The following is a 22174-nucleotide window of genomic DNA, read 5'->3' on the forward strand; positions in this document are numbered from 1 at the left end:
ATCTTCTCTGGCGTGTGTCTCTAAGAATCTTTCACCCATTAAAAAAAATTGGATTGTTTATCTTTTTATTTCTGACTCGGGGGGTTCTTTGTGGACGTGAAACTGTAAGCTCTTTATCACCCTTTTGTACTGCATGTGGTTTTCCCTGCCTGTGGCTTACAATCCTAATTGTCATCTTTATGGTGTCCGGTTAAGAGCTAATCGTCTTTATGGTGTCCGGTTAAGGGCAAGTGTTTTTAGCTCAAAGTCCCATGAACTCGAATGTTGCTGACTGGGACATCCTCTCCTGCTCCCCCAAGCTGGTGGCAGGGTCTCTGAGTGTTTCCTGGCGGGTGGGCCCCTCCGCTCACTGGGCCGGACCTTCCTGCTTCCCCCACACCCTGCCCATGCCCTTCCTGCACCCTCTGCTCGCCCTCCCGTCCCACCCCCCGCCCCCCCGCTGCCCACCTAGGGCTCTGCCGGCTCTCAGACCTCCTCCAGGGCCTCTGTCCTGCCACGGCAGGCTCTCGTCCTGGCATCAATGCTGCCGCTGGGACCCTCACTCTGCCTGTCATGACGCGTGACCTCCCACAGCCGCTGGTTGCATGAAGTGGGTCTATTTCAACTGCTGCAGAGATGGTCTTGGCCTCCTGACCTCCAGTCTTGTGGTCCCCATAGACACGGTGACCAGCTCTTGTTCATTGGCTTTCCCTCCTGACAGTTCCCTGCCCTCCAGGATAAGTTCCCCCAGAATCGGACCCCCAAGTCCGAGGGCAAGACAGCCTCACTGTCGGATGCACATTCTGGGGTGTGAGTCTTATGTGACCCTCTAGGGAGGTGGTTGGTCCTGGGGGCCCGTCCATGTCCAGGGTGGCCGGCACCCTGCCTCCTGCCTGCTCCTGCCTCCTCTGGGCCCTACCCAGCTCGGCACACGCTCAGCCCGCCTCTCCGCCCTATGAGGAGGCGCCCTCATGGTTCATCTCCACCCTTGCTGTCGGGGTGGTGCCCATTTGTCCCTGGGCGCTTGTTTCCTTGTCACTATTGCTGTGGCCTGGCCAGGGTGGGCCCGTGCCCAGCCCTGCTAGTGGGAAGTGGTTGAGGCAGAGGCCCCGTGGGCTCTGAGCCCTGCCTGCTCCAAGAGCATCCTGCTGCTTATCAGTGGTGCAGACCTTCCCTGCTGGGGAGAATTGGCCTGTCAGGCCCTAATCTCTGGAGGTCAGGGGGTGGGGGGCACAGGCAGGGGTGTGGGTGACCCAGAGACAGGGGCTTGAGGCCCTGTGGGGGCCCCTGAGTGGTCCGGAGAAGGGGCCCTGGGTTGGGCAGTGTCACCAGGTGACCCCGGCAAGGGCCTCTCTTGCCTCCGAAACCTTGTCCTGACAAATGGGCAGATAATGTGACCTCAGGAGGTGGAAGCAGCTCTGAAAGCAAAGTGCTGGGGCATCTTCTGGCCTGGAGGCAGCTCTGGGGTGGGGGGAGGGCCTGGGCCCTGGATCCTCTGTCCCGGTGTTCCCTGCTCCCTGGGGGCTGCACCCCGGCTCTGTGGGGCTGTTAGCAGCTGCTCCATCAGACTCCGGTCCTTAGGAACTGGGGACCTCGGGGTGGGCGGTGGCTTCTGTCCTGGGGTTGCAGGTGGAGTCTCCAGCTGGGGGGTCCTCTGTCCAGGCTTTCACTGAATAAATGAAACCTGGGCCACCCAGGGAGGGAGAAGCCTCTGCTCCGCTCCCCAGGGGGCAAGCCTCCCACCTCACCCCCACGCGGCCCCTTTGCCCTCACCATCGCCTCCCTCACATCGTGAAGACTGGAAGGGTGACCGACCACACAGGGAGGGCAGTGCGCACGCCACCCCGTCCGCTCCCTTCCTCGCAAGAGTGAGGCCTGAAAGGCTGGGGACAAGGGTTGCTGGGGAGGGGGGCGCCCACGCTGAACGGAGGAGCCCGCTCACCCTCAGGGGCCTGGAGGGCACACGAGGCCGACGGAGGAGGAATGGCTGCCTCCAGAGGCGGCTCCTGGAAGCTTCTGGGCTGGGCAGGCTGTGTCACATTCCAGAGCCGGAAACACTTCTGGGCGTTTGGTGGGTGTGTGGAAGGGGGTCAGGGGGAGCCCACCCGTGTCTTCAGGAGGTGAAGGGTGCCTGCGGGGGCCGGGTCGTGGGCCGGGGCGCTGGGACTTTGGAGATGAAGGGGCCCCGGGGATGGTGCTGCTGCGGAGGGGCGGGGTGGGAGCAGGTGCGCCCTCGCAGGGGTGACCTGAGGACCAGGGCCGCCAGCGTCACCCCTCAGGCAAGGAGGCGGCAGGCACTGGAGCCACGGAGGGGGACAGGGCGGAGGCTGTTCTCTCTCTCCTGCCTGCGGGTGAGGGGCCTCGTGGTGTGAGTGAGGCTGCCAGGAGTTAGGCGTCCAGCGCCCATCTGCTGGTTCCTTGTAACTTGAAGCCGCTTTCCTCTCTGCTCTGCGTCCTCTCTGGTGGCTCCTGCCATGGCCGGGCTACCACCGTCCACCGGGCTCTCCTTGTGGGAAAGGGCCTATCATCAGCCTCCTCACTTGCCACCCGGCACTGGGTTCTGGAGTCACGTTGCTTCTTCCTCGTTCTGACCGCAGACCTGGAACGTCAGGTCTGGAGACACACGATGCTGGACCCAGAGGTAGCGGGCGGTCGTGCCAGTGCTCTGCTTGGAATCCAGCCTCCCGCTGGGATGGTCCCAGGGCTTTGGGGGTGTTTATAAATGGGTGTTTGGATGTCGTCACCCCTGTGTCACTCCTGCGCATTGGTGCCCTGCCCGGTCCTGTTCTGCGTGCGGAGCGTGGGGGCCCGCCAGGGCTGTCCTGGGACCTCAGGCGGTCCCCGCCTGGTCCTGAGCTCTGTCACAGGGGGCTGCCAGGCCGGGGCTCAGGCCCCAGGGTGTGTGGCCACAGTGTGCCCAGCACCTGCCAGGCGGGACTTCAGCATCTGTGCTTTGAGGCCGCACGTTCCTCCCTCTGCCTTCTGGGTGGCGGGTGCCTTCAGAGCAGAGGAGTGGGGTGGAAAGACTCCGGGGACAAGCTTCTGTCACCTCTCCGCTCCCAGTCTCAAGCTGGCCCAAGCCCTGGCTCTGCTGCTGGGCACCCTGGGGAAAGTGACTCAGCCTCTCTGGGCCTTGCACTCCTTACCTTTAGAAGCAGGACACACTGCTGTGGGGAAGGCCATCCAGAGCGGAGCCAGGGTGCGGAGGCTGCTCTGCGCCAGGCTCCTGCATCTCTGCACCTGCTTGTCGTAACCTCTAGCTGTGAGACTAGCACCTACCCTGCTTGGCCCCGCAGCCCTCGGGGTGACCTGCCAGGTGACGTGGGTGGAAATATTCAGTTGAGTCTCTGACTGCGAGGCTGCCTGCCACCCTGCCCACACCCCCAGGTGCCTCTCAGGAAGCCTGGCTGCCCAGCGCTTTAATCAAGGTGCCCTGAGCCTCAGGGCATGCGGCGGCCTCACCAGGGGGGAATCTGGGGCAGAGTTGCTGGTGACATCCTGGCTGAGGCGGGGGCAGTGGGGTGAGGACACCTCACTCAGGCGTATGCAGTGGAAGCAGCTGGGTCTGAATAAGTCACAGCGGCCAGGCACTCCCCTGGGACAGCAGCTTGGACACCATGTGGCCGGCCCTGGGCTGCTGGCAGAGGCTGGGAGGGAATGGAGGATGTTGCCTGGAGCCCGAGCCTGGGTGGGGGCGCCTGGGGTTCCTGGGGCTGTGGCAGTTGGCCGTGTTTCCTGGTGCCCCCACCCCCCCACCAAGAGTCTGTCTGCCTCAGCCTGACCTCTGAGGGAGCGGGAGAGAGTCTTGCAGCCCAGAGAAGCTGAGCTGGTTCCCAGTCCCAAACTGGATCCTCAAAACCAGATGTCAGCCGGGCTGTGACCCATCCGGGGGGTGGGTGTGCGGTTGGCATCGGGGGGCACAGGGACGGGAAGTCCTGGTGTCAGGTTCCTGCCCAGGCTTCTGAGGGATTCGTCTGATGAGGGTGCGAGGATGGAATTGCATACTCAGCTGGCAGAGGGAGTGAGAAGGCGCTCTGCTGGTGGGCATGTCTGTATGGGGGACCTCTCTGGCCTCGGGAGCCCCTCTGGGTGGAGAGACACTCTGGAGGGCATTGGGAGCGGGTTTCTGTGGGCCTCCTCCAGTTTTCTGGCCTCCCTGCTCTCCCACCACTGGCTGCAGCATCTGGATGGGACATAGACCTTGCGACCTGTCCCTGTGTAGCAGGTACCCCATGGGGCAGCCAGGTTGGGGGCGGCCTCCTCCCTATGATGACTGGAGCCTGCACATTCCCGAAGGCTTGGCCCTGACCCTTAGGAGCAGGTGGGCCTGGGAGGGAGTCCAGGGTCAGGGGGCAACAGAGGTAGGAGGTGACCTGAGGCTAGGTTCTGGGCCCAGGGCCCCTGGGCTGTGGGCAGGTGGACCTAGCACAGGTCAGGCCTCTGGCGAGCATCAGCAAGCTTTCTCCCTGCTGCTAGAGAACCACCAGCTGATAACCACCCATGAACCAGCCTCTAGGATGGACGGTCTTGGTGTCCCTGCCTCACAGACCCCAGCCCAGGCTGACTGGACTCCTGAGCCAGAGTCCTGTGACCATGAGGCCACCAGGCCTGGGAGCTTCTTCTTGCAGCTCAGGGCGTCCTCGTCTTTTGTGACCCTTCCATCGTGGGTGGCAGCCCTGTGGTGACCATTGTCCGTGTGCTGACCAGTCAAGGCCCTCTGGAGCAGGGCCAGCTGAGACTAAGGGGACATAGACAGGAGCTGGCCTGCCCCTCACTGCCAGGGAAGATCTGTCAATCCCGGCCTCCCTGGGGAGTCAGGGGTGCTGGGATGGGGGCTCTGACCCTGGGGGTAGGGCTGGTCAGGGGTGGGTGGCCCCCGGCTCCACCTCACGCCTTGTGGGGGCCTATCCATCAGGTCCCTGGGGACCCCCGCGGATGTCTGCTGCTTGCTTTGCTGTCAGGAATTAGATTAGTTTTCCATAAAAACAGGATGTGGTGGGTGAGAGGCAGTGTTCGATCTTTTTTGTCACGCCTCTTTTTCCAGGAACTGAATGTATGGCTTTGGCCAGGACTGCCCTGTCCCCACCCGCCGCCTCCCCCTGCTCTTAAGTGGTTGGTTCTTCTCTGTCTAGGGAGCTGACTCCATCAACAGGAGCCAGCAGGGACACTCCCACCATGTGGTCTGAGAGCCGGGCAAGTTGGAGGGGGTTACCTCTCGGCCACTCTGGACATCTGGGTCTGTGATGCTGGACAGGGGGAGATGGCCTGGCCTCAGTCTCTCGCGTGACAGCACAAACCCTTGGGGGTTCCAGCCTCAGTCTGGAGGGTCCATTGTCCACAAGAGGTGGTGAAGAGCTCAGCCAGGGGTTGGGCAGGCCCTCTGTGCATGGGGAGGGGTGTGAGTCTCATGGCTAGTTCAGGGAAAAGCCCAGGGGTGGTGGAGCTGTGGGTACAGCTTGGGGGGGCTGGGGGCACAGTACGGAGCATGGACTTGTCTGTGGGTGACAGGAGCCACACAGAGGAGCTTGTGGAGTAGGCCTCGCCCTGAGAGGACCTCGTGAGAGGGCTGCTGCTTCCCGCTGCGGAGAGGCTGCCTTGTACACAGTGAAAGACCCGGCTTGGTCACTCACTGGCCCAGCAACCACGGTCGCTTGTGACCCGCAGGACTCCCTCCTCCGTGAGCAGACAGCAGTGGGCTTGTCCTGGCACCTTGGGTGAGCGCTGACGGCCTTGCACTTGCAGAATCTGAGAACAGGGAGCCAAGGGGCAGGGGTGTCCAGCACAGCCGATCACTGCCCTGACCCCTCCCTTCCTCAGCCCTTCTCCACAGGCTCAGAATTCATGCCTCAGGAAGCTTCAGCACAGATTTAAAAGGGGAGAAAGCCCCGCACTGGCTCAACCTTTGTCGGGCAGGCTGGCAGGGTCCTCTGGGTTCTGGTCTCCTGGGAGGCAGGAGGGGAGGGGCCCCTGAGAGCCTGGGTGAGAGTGGCCCACCCTCCGTGGTGGGCCTGGGGCCTGGCCCAGGGGGCCCAGCATGCCCAGGGCTCTTTTGTTCTTTCTGGCTCAACACACCACAGCTGCAGGCCCAGATGCCCCCTTGGAAACCACCCCAGATGGAATTCCAGAGCCCAGAAGTGCCTCTTTCCTGGAAGGATATCCTGAAATTCATGCGCGTTTTTTTCTCAGGGCGGGGAGGGGAGGCCTGGGGAGATGAGCAAAGGACACTCAGGCTGAGGGTGACGTGTGACCTGGTAGGACGTGCTCTGGCAGGAGGACCGTGCGACAGCCAGACCGCAGGAGCAGGAGGAGTGGAACTCACTTGTTTGTTATTTCTGTGCTTCTCCGCATCTAAAAAACTTCTGAAAAGGAAGGAAAGGAAAGTGAATGTTCTGTGAGCTGGTCAGCACCCTTTCCTGCCCAGGGGAATAGATCGCCCACTCCTGGCCTGACAGAGCCAGAGTTCAGGCCTGGGGAGGCCCTGCCCCGGGGCCATCCTGCCCCTGGGGGTGGGCTGTGTCTCTGCCCCGGGGGCTGGTGTCCTGGGAGAGAAACCAGGCTGAGCCGCCCTGCCCAGGCTGGTTGTTAGGACTAGATGGTGTTGGTTTCTCCCTCAGTGACTCTGAGCTTGTTGCATTTCCAGAGCTTGAGTGGGGCCCTGACACCCTGTCTGCCCCAGCCCTGCAGCCACCTGGGCCCAGACCTCAGAGACGGTCAGGTCAGCCAGCGGCTCACAGTCTAGAATCCCGAGAGCTGGTGGATCAGTCAGGGTTCTCCAGAGAAACAGAGCCAGTGAGAGAGGGATACAGCGGTGTGGTGTCTTACGGAAGAGGCATATATATACACTCATGAGAGAGAAAGGGATTTGTGTTAAAGAATTGGCTTGCACAATTGTGAGACAAGTCAAATTTGCAGGGAGCCCAGCAGGCGGAAATTTGAACAAGCCTTGGTGTTGCAGTCTGGCATTCAGATTCTGAAGGGGCTGGAGAATTCCTTCTTCCCTGGAGGCCTCAGGCTTTACTATGAGGAGGTATCCGCCGTCCTCCAGCTTCTGATAGACACGAGATGAAGCACCTCACAGGCCTGAGGCCCATTGCAGAAGCTCTCAGCCAGCCTGCCTCTCTAGGAAAAGAAGTCTGCATGAGCTGGTTGGCATGTGATATCTCTGGTCACACCTCCAGGCCCTCGGGCCATCCCCTGACCTCAGCACCCTCACCTGAGTGAAGAGGGTGGCCAGGTTCTCCAGCTGCTCCCTGCTGTTGGCACCCACTCAGTCACACACTTGTGGGGTGCCTTCTGGGGTCAGCACCATGCTGGGGCAGCCATCTCCTCAGAAGCAGGATGGTCATGGGGCAGAGGGCCGTGAATGTCCCCTTTCATCTCCTGATCACACACACACCCACACATATGAACAGGGCCTCCTACCTAAATGCCCAGGCATGCCCCAGTGTTGACAGCAGCATTATTTACAATTGTCAGACCATGGAAACAACCAAAATGTCCAATGACAGATGAATGGATAAAGAAGATGTAGTGTGTGTATATACAATGGAATACTACTCATCCATAAAAGGCAATGGAATTGGGTCATTCATAGAGATGTGGATGACCTAGAGTCTGTTATATAGAGCACATTGGATCAGAGAAAGACAAATGTATATTAACACATAATGTGGAATCTCGAAAAATGGTACTGATGAACCTGTTTGCAACACAGGAATAGAGACGCAGATGTAGAGAACAGAGCTGTAGACACAGCAGGGAAGGGGCAGGTGGGCTGAAGTGGGAGAGTAGCAGCGCCTTATATACACTACCATGTGTAAAACAGACAGCTAGTGGGAAGCTGCGCTATAGCCCAGGGAGCTCAGTTTGGTGCTCTGTGGTGACCTAGAGGGGCGGGATGGGGGCTGGGGTGGGAGGAAGGCCCATGAGGGACGGGATTATGTATTGTTGTTGTTCAGTTGCTAAGTCATTTCTGACTGTTTGTGAACCCATGGACTGCAGAATGCCAGGCTTCCCTGTCCTTCACCATCTCCCAGAATTTGCTCAAACTCATGTCCACTGAGTCAGTGATGCCATCCAACCATCTTATCCTCTGTTGCCTGCTTCTCCTCCTGCCTTCAGTCTTTTCCAGCATCAGGGTCTTTTCCAATGAGTCTGCTCTTCATATAAGGTGGCCAAAATATTGGCGCTTCAACATCAGTCCTTCCAGTGAATATTCAGGGTTGATTTCTTTTAAGATTGACTAGTTTGATCTCCTTTCAGTCCAAGGAACTCTCAAGAATTTTCTCCAGCACCACAATTTGAAAGCATCAGTTCTTCGGCACTCAGCCTTCTTTATGGCCCAACTCTCACATCCATGCATGACTACTGGAAAAACCATAGCTTTGACTATATGGACCTTTGTTGGCAAGTGATGTCTTTGCTTTTTAATATGCTGTCTATGTTTGTTACAGTTTTTCTTCCAAGGAGCAAGTGTCTTTTAGTTTCATGGCTGCAGTCACCATCTGCAGTGATTTTGGAGCCCAAGAAGATAAAGTCTGTCACTGTTTCCATTGTTTCCCCATCTATTTGCCATGAAGTGATGGGATTGGTTGCCATTTATCTGAGCTTTCTGAATGTTGAGTTTTAAGCCAGCTTTTACTCTTTTACCTTTATCAGGAGGCTCTTTAGTTCCTCTTCACTTTCTGCCATTCAGATGGTATCATCTGCATATCTGAGGTTATTGACATTTCTCCTGGAAATCTTGATTCCAGCTTGTGACTCGCCCAGCCCGGGATTTCACATGATGTACTCTACATACAGTTAAATGAGCAGGGTGACAATATACAGCCTTGACGTACTCCTTTCCCAATTTGGAACCAGTCTGTTTTCCCGTGTCTGATTCTAACTGTTGCTTCTTGACCTGCATACAGTTTTCTCAGGAGGCAGGTAAGGTGGTTTGGTATTCCCATCTCTTTAAGAATTTTCCACAGTTTGTTGTGATCCACTCCTGCCTATTTAACTTATATGCAGAGTACATCCTGCAAAATGCCAGGCTGGATGAAGCACAAACGAATCAAGATTGTCCGGAGAAATATCAGTAACTTCAGATATGCAGCTGACACCACCCTTATGGCAGGAAGTGAAGAGGAACTAAAGAACCTCTTGATGAAAGTGAAAGAGGAGAGTGAAAAAGTTGGCTTAAAACTCAACATTCAGAAAACCAAGATCATGGCTTCCAGCCCCATCACTTCATGGCAAATAGATGGGGAAACAATGGAAACAGTGAGAGACTATTTTCTTGGGCTCCAAAATCACTGCAGATGGTGACTGCAGCTATGAAATTAAAAGACGCTTGCTCCTTGAAAGAAAAACTGTGACAAACATAGACAGCATATTAAAAAGCAGAGACATTACTTTGCCGACAAAGGTCTGTTTAGTCAAAGTTATGGTTTTTCCAGTAGTCACTTATGAATGTGAGAGTTAGACCATAATGAAAGCTGAGCATTGAAGAATTGATGAGTTTGAACTGTGGCATTGGAAAAGACTCTTGAAAGTCTCTTGGACTACAAGAAGATCAAACCAGTCAATCAGTCCTGAATATTCATTGGAAGAACTGATGTTAAAACTGAAACTCCAATACTTTGGCCACCTGATGCAAAGAACTGACTCATTAGAAAAGACCCTGATGCTAGTAAAGATTGAAAGCAGGAGGAGAAGGGGACAATAGAGGGATAAGATGGTTGGGTGGCATCACCGACTTGATGGACATGAGTTTGAGCAAGCTCCGGGAGTTGGTGATGGACAGGGAAGCCTGGCATGCTACAGTCCACAGGATCGCAAGTCAGACATGACTGAGCGACTGAATTGAATAGTCAAAGACTTCAGGATAGTCAATGAGACAGAAGTTGATGTTTTCCTGGAATTCTCTTGCTTTTCTATGATCCAATGGATGTTGGCAATTTGATCTCTGGTTCCTCTGCCTTTTCTAAATCCAGCTTGTGCATCTGAAAGTTCTCAGTTCACGTACTGCTGAAGCCTAGCTTGAAGGATGTTGAGCATTACCTTACTGGCATGTGAAATGAGTGCAATTGTATGGTAGCCTGAACATTCTTTGGCATTGCCCTTCTTTAGGATTGGAATGAAAATTGTTGTTTTCCAGTCCTGTGGCCACTGCTGAGTTTTCCAAATTTGCTGGCACATTGAGTGTAGCACTTTTAACAGCATCGTGTTTTAGGATTTTAAATAGCTCAGCTGGAATTCCATCACCTCCACTAGCTTTGTTTGTAGGAATGCTTCCTAAGGCCCACTTGACTTCACACTCCAGGCTGTCTGACTCTAGGTGAGTGACCACACCATTATGGTTATCTGGGTCATTAAGACCTTTTTTGTACAGTTCTTCTGTGTATTCTTGCCACCCCTTCTTAATTGCTTCTGCTTCTGTTAGGTCCTTACTATTTCTTTCCTTTATTGTGCCCATTTTTGCATGAAATATTCCTTTGGTATCTCCAGTTTTCTTGAAGAGATCTCTAGTCTTTTCCATTCTATTGTTTTCCTCTGTTTCTTTGCATTCTTCACTTAAGAAGGCTTTCTTATCTCTTCTTGCTCTTCTTTGAAACTCTGCATTCAGTTGGGTATATCTTTCCTTTTCTCCTTTGCCTTTCACTTCTCTTATTTTCTCAGCCATTGGTAAGGCCTCCTCAGACAATCATTTTGCCTTCTTCATTTCTTTTTCTTTGGGATGGTTTTGGTCACTGCCTCCTATACAGTGTTACCAACCTCCATCCGTAGTTCTTCAGGCACCATATCAGATCTAATCCCTTGAATCTATTCATCACTTCCACTGTATAAGCATAAGGAATTTGATTTAGGTCAAACCTGAATAGCCTAGTGGTTTTCCGTGCTTTCTTCAGTGTAAGGCTGAAGTTTGCAATAAGGAGCTCATGATATGAGTCAGTCAGCTCCAGGTCTAATTTTGTCCAACTGTATAAGAGCTTCTCCATCTTCGACTGCAAAGAATATAATCAACCTGATTCCAGTATTGACCATCTGGTGATTTCCACGTGTAGAGTCGTCTCTTGTGTTGTTGGAAGACGGTGTTTGATTATGTATATGTATAGCTGGTTCGCATGGTTGTACAGTAGAGACCAACACATCATAAAGCAGCTTTATCCCAATTTAAAATATAAACTGATTGAAAATAAATAAATGCACAGACAAGGACACCCTTCTCCCCCAGTTCCCACCTCATGGGAAGGGCAGGGCTCTGAAGGCACTTGTGGACCCTCTCTTGCCAGCCAGCCTGCCTCCTCCAGCCAATGAGCCCGCCCTGACCTGCCAGCTGAGGTGGCTGGGTGGCATTCCTCAGTAGGTGCCAGGAAGGCCCTGGAGAGTGGGGGGACTGTGACCAGGCTCTGGAGCTGTTTGCACTAGCCAGACCGGAGAGACTGAGGGACTGGGGTGCTGAATCACAGGGCGGGCGCTCTGAGTCAGCGCCTCAGCCTTCAGAGGCCCCATGGCCTCGGCCCCGGCTGCTGAGGCCAGCCTCACGGTGGATGTTGCCTCCACTTGTGGGAGATGCAGGGCTCGGGTAGGCAGCTTGTTGTTCTCCTGGGGGCACTTGGGGGCCACTCTTTGCCGAGATGCCAAGGGTCAGGCTAGGCTGCAGCAGGGGGTCCCACAAGTAACTGTTTTGTTGGGAGAACCACGCACCTGCTGCTTTCCATGTCTGGGTAACCTTCTCTCTGCGGGCAAGTCCCACAGGGCTGTGTCACAACATGCAGGGCTGGGCAAGCCTGGCATCGCTGCCAGATCCACAGGGGACGTGATGGGGTGGCCTGGGAACCCACTGGGAGGACCACGGCTCTGTAGGACGGGTTCTGCCACATCTGGTCACAGTGAAGAACTTTGGGGAGGATGTGGGCCGCTGGCTGGAGAGCCCTTGGAGCTCTGTCTGTGCAGGATGCCCGGGTCCAGGGCCTGCCCACCCCAGAGGGGAGGCTCTGTCAGGACTCGTGTGAACATCACCTCCCATGGCTTCACATCTCCCCGGTTCTCCCCACGTTCTCTGTGACCTTATGACCCATTCAGGTTGCTCGGGGATGGGAGGCCCTGGCTGAGGCTTTGGGAGGCGTGCTGGTGGCTGAGGCTACCTCAGGCCCCAGTGCTGACATGCCTCAGTGCTGGCTCAGGAGGGTCCCCTGTATGGCACTGCCCCTCCTCACCCCGCTCCTGGCACTGTGGACAGGGCATCTCAAGGGGACCCCATGCCAGGGCCACCCCTGTAGGAACCCCACCATATCGATTGGCTTGGGGTTCGAGGTGGGGTGGGAGTGCCCAGATCATGAGCGTCCTTGTTTATGCAGAGCTGAGTACCTGGGATGCTGTCCATCACCACGGCCGCTTCTGTCTGCATCCCTCAGGCAGGCGCCTTGTTGCAGGGGGCACATGGGCACTCTGGTTGTTGGGGGCTGCCTGTCCATCCCCTGTGAGTTGGTACATGGGGTTTGGGGTGCTCCTGGGGGCCTGGGGGACAGGGTCTGGGAGATAGCAGGTGAGACCTGGCTGAGTGGGACTGGTGCATGGAGAAGGTGGTCAGAACTTGATCACAGGAAGAGCAGCGGGCTGTGGGAGGCCCTGAGGTCTGCATGTGGGCCCTTCTGGGCCTCAGTTTCTGCTCCTGACAAATGGCCAGCAGGAGGCCCTTGCTGGTACAGGGGCTGGCTGTCCCTGGGGAGTCCAGGAGGGCGGGAGCCATGCCCAGAGCTGACCCATGTGAAGAGGCCAGCAGAGCCAGTCTGCCCTTGTGGTGGGTGGGTTCCTCCTGCTGGCTGCTGGCCTTGAGGATGCCGCTGACCATCACCTGCCCACTGTGGCCCTCCGTGAAGCCCCAGCTGTGACCTACGTGTCTGCCAGGCCCTGGGCTCCAGGCGGTGGGGAGGGCCGCATGGTCAAGCCACATCCGGGCAGAGGTGGGAGGGGAGTCTCTGTCCTCCCTTAGTGTCCACCTGCAGAGACTGAGATAAGCGAGGTCTCCTCCTGCCCTGGGGAGGCTGGGGGCCCGGCAGGGGTTCTCTGTCCCTCCCTGTGGAATGTGGTTCCCACCCCTGGCCTGGAATCCGGCCTCTCCATTGTGGAGGGCTAGGCGGGCTGGGAGCCCTGACCCTTCCCGGCCACAGTGAATACCTGAAGCTCCAGACACAGACCAGGAGCACAGTTGTTTTTTGGGGAAGCTGTGCGGCCCTGGTCTAGGGAGGCCGGCTCATTCCCAGCAGTGCTTGAGGGTCTTCAGGGAAGGCTGAGCTCTCTGAGAAGGGGTCTGAGAAGCCTTTGGGGGCACAGGTGCCAAAGTTCCCCTTCCCCATGTCTCCCTGGCAGAGAATGGGCTGAGGGCGGCTCTCCTTTGAGTCAGGAGGCCTGCAAACAGCCAGCGAGGCCCATGACTGACCTCCAGGAGCAGCTCTCTCAGCACCCCTGGCCTCCGCCATCTCCCCTAGCCTGGGCCATGCTGGTTGGAAGTTTGGTCACCATGCTTCCCGGAGCCCGTGCTGTGGGGAGGGGGTGGCCACCTGTGTGCTCAGGTGAGTCGTGAAACCTGGTTTCTTGGACACCGAGCTTGTTAAACCTGGACGCGGTGGTTAAACCCTCCGCCTGCCCTGGGCGCCCAGGCTGCTGGCAGAGCTCCAGGTGGGTAACCGTGTCCCGTGGCCTCTCCTGTCCCCTCGCTCCGTCCTGCACCCCTACGAGCCCACAGCTGTGTCTGTGGCCTCCTTTTGCCTGCGGCCTCAGCTTCTGCTGTGGAGGGAAGGGGACTCCTGTGAAGGTTACTGAGGCTCCAGGGCGTTGTGGGCCCACCCTCCTCAGTCCCCAGGCTGGAGGAGGCTGCCCTGCGCTGCCCTCACCCCTCCTGCCATGCAGTGTGCCCCCGCCACCCCAAGGCTGGCCGTGGAGGGGGCATCTGGATGCCTGCGTGCGACCCTCCGGTGGGCGGGCTCCAGCAGAGGTGGTACCCCAGGGGTGCGGGGTCTCAGGTGGGCCGGCTCTGGTGGAGGTGGTACCTCAGTGGGAAGGGGTCTCAGGTGGGCAGGCTCTGGTGGAGGTGGTACCCCAGTGGGAAGGGGTCTCAGGCAGGCACATGCTGGACGGAGCATGGGGCAGGCACTGGGCAGTGGAGGAAGTGTGGCTGAAGAGCCCGGCATCTTGGCCGCAGGTGGGTCTGGGCAGCAGGGCCTTAGCTCCCCTCTCCCCCCAGCTGCCTGCACACCCTCTGAGGGGCCCTGAGGTGCCACCCGCACTGGCTGTGCTGGCCCTGGGCTCCTGTCCCCTGAGGTGGGGGGCACTGGGGGCCCTCAGCCAATCTCCTTGCCCTCTTCTTCAGAAAGCCGGGTCTGATCCAAGCCTTGGTCTTCTCTGGGTTGGGGCCTGGCTGGTGGGGAGTGGGGGGGATGGCAGGTGCAGCAACTGAGTGCCGTGGGCGCTGCCGTGGGCACTGTGAGGCCTGGCTGCCCATGCGGCCCCACAGATGGCAGGGCACAGCCGGTGCCACTGTGTCTGTCTCCCCTTTTCTGTCTTCCTCTTCCTCCTTCGCCCCACCCACCGGCCCCTGGCCGAAGTGAGCAGGGAAGTGTTTATGGGTTTCTCCTCCAAGCCAAATAAGGCAGAATGAACAAGCTGGCGGGAGATGCAGCAGCCTGGGGGGAGGGCAGGCTCGGACGGGACCCCTGCCCTGGAGGCTGTCGTGGCCTGGCAGCGGTCCCCTGGGGACTCTGAGCCTCTGGGCCCTGCCCGGCCCTGCCTGGAAGAGCTGGCAGAGAGGTGGTCCAAGGGTGCCCGTTGTCGGGTCAGGAGACCCTGGGCCTAGTCCTGCCACCGCCTGGGGACTCCAGTGACGCACATCCTCCCCAGCCTCCCGCCCCATCTGTGACCGGGCAGCCTGGGCCTGGGGACCCACTGCTCTGTGGTGTGTCCCCCAGTCTCACCCTCTTGGTCACCCTGCCAACAGGCCCAGTAACACACCCCCGAGGAAACTCTCGGGCAGGCAAGGTCCCTCCTCTGCAGGTAAACACTGGCTCCGCTGGTGTGGCTCTTCTGGGCATTTGTGATGTTTACACATGCGTGTGTCTGTTCTCACTTAAGTTTTACACAAGGAGTGGTGGTGGGCTTGGCTGCCGGCTGCGGCCTCTGTCCTGCATGGTGCCTCGGGGGTTGGCTGGTTTTCTCTGCTGCCCATCTGGCTTTGTCCCCACGGCAGCAGCCCCTCAGGGGGTGGTTTTGAGCCCCACCCCCACCCCCACCCAGTGGCTGGGGAGACAGCAGCCCGGAGCGGCCTGTCTCCCGCAGGACTGGGTCTCCTCCAGTCGTTTCTCAAGGCAGAATTTCGTGGTCTGGGGTGCAGGCTCTGTGCTCCTGAGCCGCCTCACACCAGAAGTGATCCCCAAGCAGAGGCCCACAGCTCTTCTCCCCTTGACCTCGAGCAGGAGCCCAGCGGGGAGAGTAGGAAGGGCCAGGGAGCTGCAGCCGCCCCGGACTCTGGGCCTCACGCCCGCCCATCCTCCTCCCTGTTTTTCCGGGTGCCACGGTGCTGGCCGCCCTGGAAGGGGCCTGGTGTCCCCAGCCTGGTGGAGGATATGGGAGCTCTTCCCGGGCCCTGGTTTCCCACGTCGGGCCTTCTGGCCGGGTCCCCTGTCCGCAGCTGACCCCACAGGTCTGCCAGTCCTGGCCCAGCCCTCCTGCCCCATCTGTCCACTGCTGGCTGTCCTCCAGAGCTGGTTCAGCAGGTCCTAATGCCTGGCCTGGAAGTGACCCTCACCCACCCACTTCTACACCCTGGGCCACCTAGACCCACACCATTTCCCCAGTGGGGAGTGCTATCAGCTCCTGTACCTGGGACTTGCTCTGTCTCCTTATCTCTGAAGAGGAAATGCCTGGACAGTCATGGTGGTGGCTGTGGTGCGTCCCCCACTGCTGGCCTCCAGGGTCTCTCCCAGTTCTTCTGTCTTTCCAACTTGGATGCTGACGCAGGTCTGTCATGACCTCTGAGCCTCCTCCTGCCATCCCTGCTGGCCCCCGGGGTCACCCACCCGTGCCATCCTGCGTGCGGGTTCCACCAGTCAGGTGGTGTGCTCAGGCCTCATTCATCCTGGGCCCCCCTGCAGATGGGCTGAAAGACCCCTCTGAGGATAATGATGAGGACCCTGAGGGTGTGTGCTGAGCTGTAGCCCCACCCACTTTACAGGCAGGGAAATCAGGGCTGGAGTGGGAGCAGGAAGGATGGGGCCTCACTGTCCATGTCTCTCAGCTGGCGGGGAGGGCAGGTCAGACTTGGGGTTGTGTCATGGCACCACGGGGAGACCTGTGGTCTCTCAAGTCCAGCCCCCAGCAGGGACCCCAGCTCCCTGCAGGCCAGACTGGGGGGTCCAGCTCTGCACACAGTGTCCAGGTATCTGTGCTCTCCACGCTGCCTCCCCGCCTCCCTTCCTGGCCAGGCACCAGTGAGACCAGGACTCCGTCTCTCCCCCCAGGCCTCACTTGCCTCACCTGCAGGATGAGGGGCGGACATGCTGGGGTCTCTGAAGGGTTAAGCAGTGGGGAGGGGTAGCAGGGGCCTTTCCTGCCAGCACAGCCCTGCGGGCACAGCCCTCCCCCACCCCATTGTTCCTGCTCAGGAAAAGGCATATCTCCCCCATGAGGTCACCAGCCACCGCCGGCAGCTCTCGAAGCTCTCACGGGGAGGTGGGAGCTGCCTGGGCAGAGCAGCCTGTCCCCCTTCTCAGAATGTCCCCACCGCCTCCCCAGCTGAGCATCTTCCTTCTCTGTGGAAGCTGGGGCCGACCCAAACCTCCCGAGTCTTAGTTGGCCTTCAAGACCAAAAGCAGTGCCTCCTCCAGGCAGCCTGCTCAGATGCCCTGAGTCTCCTGGTCATAGAGTCACAGTGAGACCATGTCCTTGTCATTTAGACCAGTGACTCCAAGGGCGGGTATACAGCCAGGAGTCTGCACCCAAGTCCTGGTGTCCCATCTGAACACCCTTCCCCCTGGGCACCTGATTTTTCCTTTGAACAAGGGAGCATGCGGGAGCCAGCCTGGCTTCCCCCGAGAGGCCAGTTTGCTTCTAGTCCCTGTGTCCAGGCCGGCCCTCTGTCACTCTTGCTCTGCTAGCCTCTCGCCCCAGGCCCTGATAACAGGAAGGGGAGGTGGTCTGGGAATGTGACCTCAGCCTCTCTCATCCTGGCCCAGGGCTGCCCTGCTGGGGCTGGAGGCCAGTGGGTCCACAACCCCTGGGCTGCGTTCCCAGCTCACGTCCCCTGGGTCAAGTCCAGGGCTTGTCCGGGCACCAACTGCCTGTGGTGCCAGTTTCCTGGTGGGGCACCATCTCTCAGCCCGTCTCTGCGGGGCCAGCAGCTGGCTGTACTCCCGGACACCCCAAGGTCGCTCCTCATCTGTATTGGCAGTGCATGATGCGTGTTAAGTCACTTCAGTTGTGTCTGACTCTTTGTGACCCTCTGAATTGGCCAGGCACCTCTGTCCATGGGATTCTCCAGGCAGGAATACTGGAGTGGGTTGCCATGCCCTCCTCCAGGGGATCTTTCTGATCAGGGATGGAACCCGTGTCTCTTATGTCTCCTGCATTGGCAGGAGGGTTCTTCACCACTAGCACCACCTAGGGCACTCTCTTTCTCTAGCTCTCTGCCATATCCCCATGGACACAGGACTCCCCCTGGGCCGACAGCTCTGCATCTAATTAATGAATGACTGAGGGGTCCTTGTCCCCCGCTCCAGGGCAGGCCCTATGTGAACTCTGGTGCCTGGCAACCATCCCAGGGTGGGGCAGTGCCCGGCAGCACCCACATGGGTGACCGTGTCCGTCCTGTCTTCCCACGCCCTCCCTTCTGACCCTTCGTCTCTGATTTCCTGCTTTTGGCAGAAGGAGCTTTTAGATTCTTTTCCTTCTGCTTGGGCTGGGGAAGGGGCAGAGGCCCAGCCCCGCATGCCTTGTGGCCCCACTGGTGGCAGAGGAGGGGTGGCCCCTGCCCTTCTGGTTCTGGTCTGAGATCCTTCACTGATTTCTGGGACCATTTATTCTTTTATTTTGGTAAAATACACATAAAATGAAATTCACCATCCTAACCATTTAATTAACTGATTTAGTTATTTGACCACACTGTGCAGCATGCAGGGTCTTAGTTCCCCAAGCAGGGATGGAACCCCTGCGCCCTGCATTGGGAGTGCGGAGTCTTGACCACTGTACCACCAGGGCAGTCCCCTGCTTAACCATTTTCAAGTGGACAGTTCAATGACTTTAATTACATTCTCAGCATTGTGCAACTGGCACCACCACCTCCAGAACCTTGCGTCTTCCAGGCTGCAGCCCGTGTCATGAAGCGCTGACTCCATCTCCCCCAACACCATCCCTCCAGCTCAGGGTCAGCATCAGAGCCAGGAGCTCCCCGGGGCTGCACTGAGTTAGCCCCCCTATCACTGGCCTGTGCACACCTGTCAAAGGGGCTCGAGTGCTTGTCCAGCGCTGTTGTCCCTGGCGGATCAGAACAGGAACACCTCAGTACAGAGACCACCTTAGGAGTGGATGCACCCTTAGGAGGAAATTTACCTGGTCAGATGGGTGGACATCACTTGGCTGGTGCTGTGGGTGCAGGGGGCAGAGCCCAGAGGGTAAAAGTGCGGCCCTGGAAAACAGAACAGAATGTTAGAAGCCTTTGTCATAAATGCTTTTCCCTGGTCTTCTCAGGCCAAATCAGATTGATTTTTTTTTTTTTTATGCAAATGTGTAATTGTGAGTAGCTTTAGACTTTGACTGAGCCGGTCGCTATGGCTAGTGGACCTCATGGAAAGAGGCAGCTTAGTGTCAGGGCGCTCTGTGGAGTGGGAGAGCGTGGTGGTGTCCAGAAAGGAGGACTGCTGATCAGAGTTCAGGGCTGCAGCTCTTCCAGTATGGTTCTCCAGGTTACCTTGTTGCTGGGGTGGTTGGAGGGCTTGGGGGCTGAACACCCCACCTGGTCCTGCTGACTGCTCTGGGGAGATGGTGTGGCCGGGTTCAGGTCAGCTTGTCTTGGCCCAGGATGTCCAGAGGGCTGTTAAGCAGAGGTCCAGCTGTTGCTGGGTTCATGGTCCCCACCTGGGGGCCTGAGGGGCTGAGAGTGGAAGTGGGATAGCACCCCCTGGGAGGCCAGTCTGGGGGTGAGTTTACCCCTGTGCCACTCTGCTCAGTCTCGATGACAGGGCCATGAAGCTGGACCGTCTGGGGGTGAGGTTGTGTCTGTGGTGGGTGCTGGCACCCACAGCCATCAACTCTGTCCTGGGCTGGGGGGGGAGTGGGCAGGGCCAGGTCACTGGGGCCCAGTGGATTGAGGAGCAGAATGGGCAGAGGTGGCTCCAGGCCGGGGGCTGCTTTTAGGGTTACCAGTACCCTCTGGGCTGCTAGCTGGGCTTTCCTGGCCCAGCTTCCTCTCAGGCCCCTGGGAAAGGCTGAGAGGGCTGGTTTCTGGGTGATGAGCCCTGAGCTGGGACACTTGGCATTTCCCCAGCCTCTCCAATCCCAGCATTTGCTGCACTCTGTCAGGATGGCGTTGGGGAGGCTTCCAGGAGTAAGTTGTGGATGCGTGCCGTGGCTTGAAGGGATGCATGCTGTGGTTCCCCTGGGAGACATGATGGGGGACATGGCCACGGCCCCAGTGGGTGTACACGGATGTCCAGGAAGTGGAAGCTGGGCAGGAGGGAGGAGATTTAGAGAGCTAGACTGCAAAGTCAGCCGTGCTGTGTGTTGGCTGGAGACATAAAGTCTTACAAAGGAGAGAAAACAAGTGGGGAGGTTGTCATGACCTCAGTATTGACCCTGGGCAGGGGGAGGGGGGTGTGGGGGGGCGGCTCTGCAGGGCGAGTCCTATGACACGTGCAGTACGAGAGCCCCCTGCCTGGTGCAAACAGAGCCCGTCGTAGGTCAGACTCGGGGCTCCCGGGGCAGGTGGCCCGTCCTGCACTGAGCACGGTTGCTCACGCATGGAGGGAGGTGGGCAGCCTCCTGAGGTGACAAGCGCCGCACCCGTGGCGGGGAGGCTCGGGGCAGTGGCCAGGGTGTGGGGCTGGCTGTCCTCGCTCCCCGAGCGGCCCTGATGACTGTCCCGTCTCCTCTGCAGCCTGCCTGTTCCGGGTCAATGCGCTCTCCCTGGTCTACCTGCTGTTCCTGCTGCTGCTGCCCTGGTTCCCGGGCCCCTCCCGGCACAGCATCCGAGGTAAGGGTGGGCAGGGCTCGGTGGGGGTGGGGTGTGGATTCTGGGGTCTCAGAGCTCTTTCTCCAGATGCCCGGGGCAGGGGAGAGTTGGGGCTGTGGCTGAACCGGGCAGGGGTTATGTTCTCTGTGGTTGAAGAGCCACTGGTGAAGGATGAGTGGTCCCAGGTTCATTTTTCATGGTGGACCCTTGGCTGTTTCAGATCTCTGTTCTGATCTCCTGTGCAGGGCCCATGCCATGTTCCCCCGGCCATGGGTTGAGCCACCTTCCTGCCAGGTCCCTCCCCTGACCCCTCCCCGGTCCCAGCGCTGACCTTGCAGCCCGTCTGCCCAAAACGGCTCTGGCCAACCCTTAAGTCCAGCCACGTTACCAGCGCCCCTGCCCCACTGTGGACTCAGGCTCCATCCATGTGTGCTTGGAGCTCTATGGGGCAGTGGCTTTGCTCTGACCACCTTGTTGTCAGGGTAGCTGGGGGCCCGGTGGTGCCCACCTAGTTCTGAGCTCCTGGAGGGTGGCCTTTGAGTCCACTAGGCGGACAAGATGGGTGGGAAAACCTGTCAGGGTGCCTTTGCCCCCAGGGCAGTCTGCACGGTGGGGCCCAGAGAACTGGCTTGTCTGAGAGGAGCTGAGAGCGGAGAGGATCCCCGAGTAGGAGGGCACCCTGGCCCCTGTCCTGTGGAGCAGGACAGGTCCCTGTGAAGGAGGACACAGACCTGCAGGCTGACAGCGCGGGCACGTGGTTGAGGAGCCCCTTCAGGCCGGGCTCCCACCGGCCGCTCTCTGGGTACTTCTGGGTCAGCTCTTGTCCTGGCTTTTCAGTAAGGACAGGTGCAGCGGATGGCTCTGTGCCCTGTGGGCAGGGAGGCCCTTAGGTTTCCAAGAGTGAAGAGAGAGGCCCAGGCTTAAAAGAGGGTTCCCAGGGAGCAGGTTGTCAGTGGTGTGACCCCAACCCTATTCCTGACATAGGTTATGGAAGAATAGCCTGGTGGGCCAGGGGATTGCCAAGACTGCTGTAGGGAGCCAGGCCCACGCCTGCTGCTCCTGGGAGGTGCTGGCAGCAGGCTGGCTGCCCGGGACCTCAGGTGTGTCCTGTGGCTGCAGAGACCACCTCACACCGAGCAGCCACCCGCAGGTCCCTGCTCCCAGTCTGGGGGTCAGAGTCCAGCATGGGCTTCTTGGGATGAATACCGGGCTGGTCCCTCCTGGGGGATCTGGGGAGAATCTGGTTCCAGTTTCCAGCTCCTCAGCTCAGTGCCCCTTCCCCATCATCCAAGTTAGCAATGGACAGTTGATCATTACCCCTGGTCACTCTGGGCCCTCCTGCCCCCTCTCCACGGTTGGGACCTTGGAGTGAAACTGGGCCTGCCCTGGGTGGGGGTGGCTAGGAGCAGCCCCTGTTTAAGATTAGCTGCTTGGCACTCCTGGTTCTCCTTTGCTGCATCAGGAAATGTTCACAGGGTCCCAGGATTGGGGTGTGGGTTCTCCTGGAGGGGTGTCATCCTGCCTCCCACAGGGTGACAGGTCCCCCTCCCCAGCCTGTGGTGTCTGGTGGGAACCCCCAGGTCAAGCTCTCTGCTCCCATGGGCACTGGTATGGGGGGTAGGGGTGGGGCGGCCTGACTGTGGAGTGCAGGGAGAATTCAGGGAGGGGCCCCACACAGGTGTAGGGCTGGGAGCCACGGGGGACCCCAGGCCACACCCGTCCACGGCTGGCTGTCCCAGCCCTTCCCCAATCCCCAGCTCAGGCCAGCCTGGGGAGACTGCCGGCAGTCCAGGCCCTCCCCTCCTCTGTGGACCCTGTTCCCAGGGTCTCAGCTCTGAGCTGTTGGTTCCATCATATTTCATGCCCTGCAGTGATGGGGAACACTTTCTTCTAATTGGCACTGGGAGAAGCACAGGCTCTCAGCCAGGGCAGGAGTCCAGAGTGGGGAAGGGTCACGGTGCTGGGAAGACGTGCCTGCCTGACCTTCCTCTG

At 58.6% G+C, this 22174-nt stretch overlaps 1 protein-coding gene across 3 annotated transcripts in view; it reads left to right on the forward strand.

The window, feature by feature from the left end:
- Positions 1 to 22174, forward strand: part of PIEZO1 (piezo type mechanosensitive ion channel component 1) — a 56529-nt gene that overhangs the window by 8640 nt on the left and 25715 nt on the right. For all 3 annotated transcript variants that reach the window (XM_043435215.1, XM_043435213.1, XM_043435214.1), the window contains exon 2: positions 20108 to 20203. In XM_043435215.1, the coding sequence (XP_043291150.1) occupies positions 20108 to 20203 (96 nt within the window). The remainder of the gene's footprint in view (positions 1 to 20107; positions 20204 to 22174) is intronic.

The sequence above is a fragment of the Cervus canadensis genome, chromosome 18 (assembly GCF_019320065.1).
Source record: "Cervus canadensis isolate Bull #8, Minnesota chromosome 18, ASM1932006v1, whole genome shotgun sequence".
Lineage (NCBI taxonomy): Eukaryota > Metazoa > Chordata > Mammalia > Artiodactyla > Cervidae > Cervus > Cervus canadensis.